This window comes from Otolemur garnettii, unplaced genomic scaffold, assembly GCF_000181295.1.
Source record: "Otolemur garnettii isolate 467f Iridium unplaced genomic scaffold, OtoGar3 scaffold00280, whole genome shotgun sequence".
Lineage (NCBI taxonomy): Eukaryota > Metazoa > Chordata > Mammalia > Primates > Galagidae > Otolemur > Otolemur garnettii.
The window spans coordinates 141545-143514 of record NW_003852675.1 but is presented as its reverse complement, the minus strand read 5'-3'; the positions used below and the strand labels follow the sequence as shown (position 1 = coordinate 143514).

Below are 1970 nucleotides of genomic sequence, written 5' to 3'. Positions count from 1 at the left end.
TTTTCCAAAAGAATTGGCCAAGTACAAATTATAACTAAACTTTATATTTGTTAAGAGAATTTAATTAACCAAGTTTATAATCCAGGTTTATATACATAAGAAAGTTAGTGTTCAAAGTTTTAATAGGAATCAATGTAATACATCCATTAAACACCCAAAAAGTTGATGAATGTTTGTTGCCACACACAAAAGTCCCTCAGACACTGATTCCTTTCTTTTTTTTTTGGAGACAGAGTCTCAAGCTATTGCCCTGGGTAGAGCTGTGACATCATAGCTCAGCAACCTCCAACTCTTGGGCTCAAGCCATCCTGTTGTCTCAGTTTTTCTATTTTTAGTAGTGACAGGGTCTCACTGTGGCTCAGGCTGGTTACAAACTCATGAGTTCAAGCAGTCCACCTGCCTCAGCTTCCCAGAGTGCTGGGATTACAGGCGCAGACACTTGATTCTTAAATTCAAAGCCACCAAATGTCTTTTATATATATTTTTTACAGTTTCTAACTATGAAAAAAAGAAATTTTACTTAAAACATTATTTGAAGAAATTATTACATGTAATTCATAATTTTTATTATTTTTAAAACCTAATTTTTTAAAAACCAAACTAAATCATTTATATCCTCAATAAATCTTTTAGGCCAAAGGAAACAGTTCTATTTCATCTAGTCAGAATTTAGTCCTAGTAGAAAAGTAAACTAAAAATGTTTACTGTTGTGATCTTTAGTACAATAATAGGTGATTTTGGATTTCTTTTCTGTATGTTTTTGTATTTTCCAGGTTTTCCCCCAAGCTCTTTTGCCTGCTTTTAAAATAAAAGGAAAAATTAATTTAGTCTAAAGGCTTAAGATTTCTTCCTCAGTTAATTCTCATTTCTCTATTTTTGTTGTTTTGTTTTACTTAGGGAAAAATGGCTTTGCTGGCCTCAAATAGCTGCTTCATTAGATGCAATGAAGCAGGTGACATAGAAGCCAAAAGTAAAACAGCAGGAGAAGAAGAAATGATAAAGGTAAGTGTGCCAGTTTTCTATAAATGAACACATGTCACATATGTGCTGACTGTATCTCTTTAAAAACATAGAATCATCACTTACTATCACTTTAAATTTTAATTAATGGCTTTTTATAATACATTCCAAATAAGCTTTATTTTAATCATAAATCTCTGATTCATGACTTATTTATACATTGCAGTAGAGAAAATACCACACCTACAAGCTACTGTGTATTAGTATCTTTTTCTCAGTAGTTCCACCTGCTTTCTAGGCCTGTTTTTTTGTTTCTTCTTGCCTGCATTTTAAAAATTAGTTTTTGAAATATGTAAAATATACACCTGGTTGAAAATTTTTGAGATAAAACAGGTAAAGACATACTCCTCCCATCTACTTATTCACCTGTCCATTTATCCTGTTCCTGTTCCTCCTCCTTTGTTTTTTTGTATTGTCTCAAGTTTCCTTGCAAATATATGAATATGTTTATAATTTTCAACATTTTTACACTGAAGGCAGCCTCCTATACATAGTCATTATAGACTAATTTTTTTCTTAGTACTGTATCTTGAAGATTTTTCCTGTCAGTATATATGTAGAAAGTTTTCTCTTTATTCCTCTTCCCTCCATTCCTCCCTCCTCCCATCCTTCCATGCCTTCATCCCTTCATTCCTGTCCTTCCATCTCTCCATTCCTTGTCCTTTCATCCCTCATTCTCTATCCTTCTCTATCCCTTCATCTTTCTATTCCTCCATCCTTCCATTCCTCCATCCCTGTCTTTTTGTCCTTCCATCCTTCTGTCCCTCTAGGCCATCCTTCTGATCCTCTTTTCATTCACTCTACTGTCCCTCCATCCCTGTCCTTCCGTCTCTCATCCCTCCATCTCTCCATCCTTCTATCTCTTCATCCCTACCATCTTCTTTCCATCCCTCTGTCCCTTCATCCCTCATCCTTCTTTCCATCCCTCTGTCCCTCTATCCCTCATCCTG

General features: G+C 34.8%; 1 protein-coding gene across 1 annotated transcript in view; it reads left to right on the top strand.

The window, feature by feature from the left end:
- Positions 1–1970, top strand: part of FRG1 (FSHD region gene 1) — a 23495-nt gene that overhangs the window by 15322 nt on the left and 6203 nt on the right. The window contains exon 6 of the mRNA XM_003803128.3: positions 898–1002. Coding sequence (XP_003803176.1) covers positions 898–1002 — 105 coding nt within the window. The remainder of the gene's footprint in view (positions 1–897; positions 1003–1970) is intronic.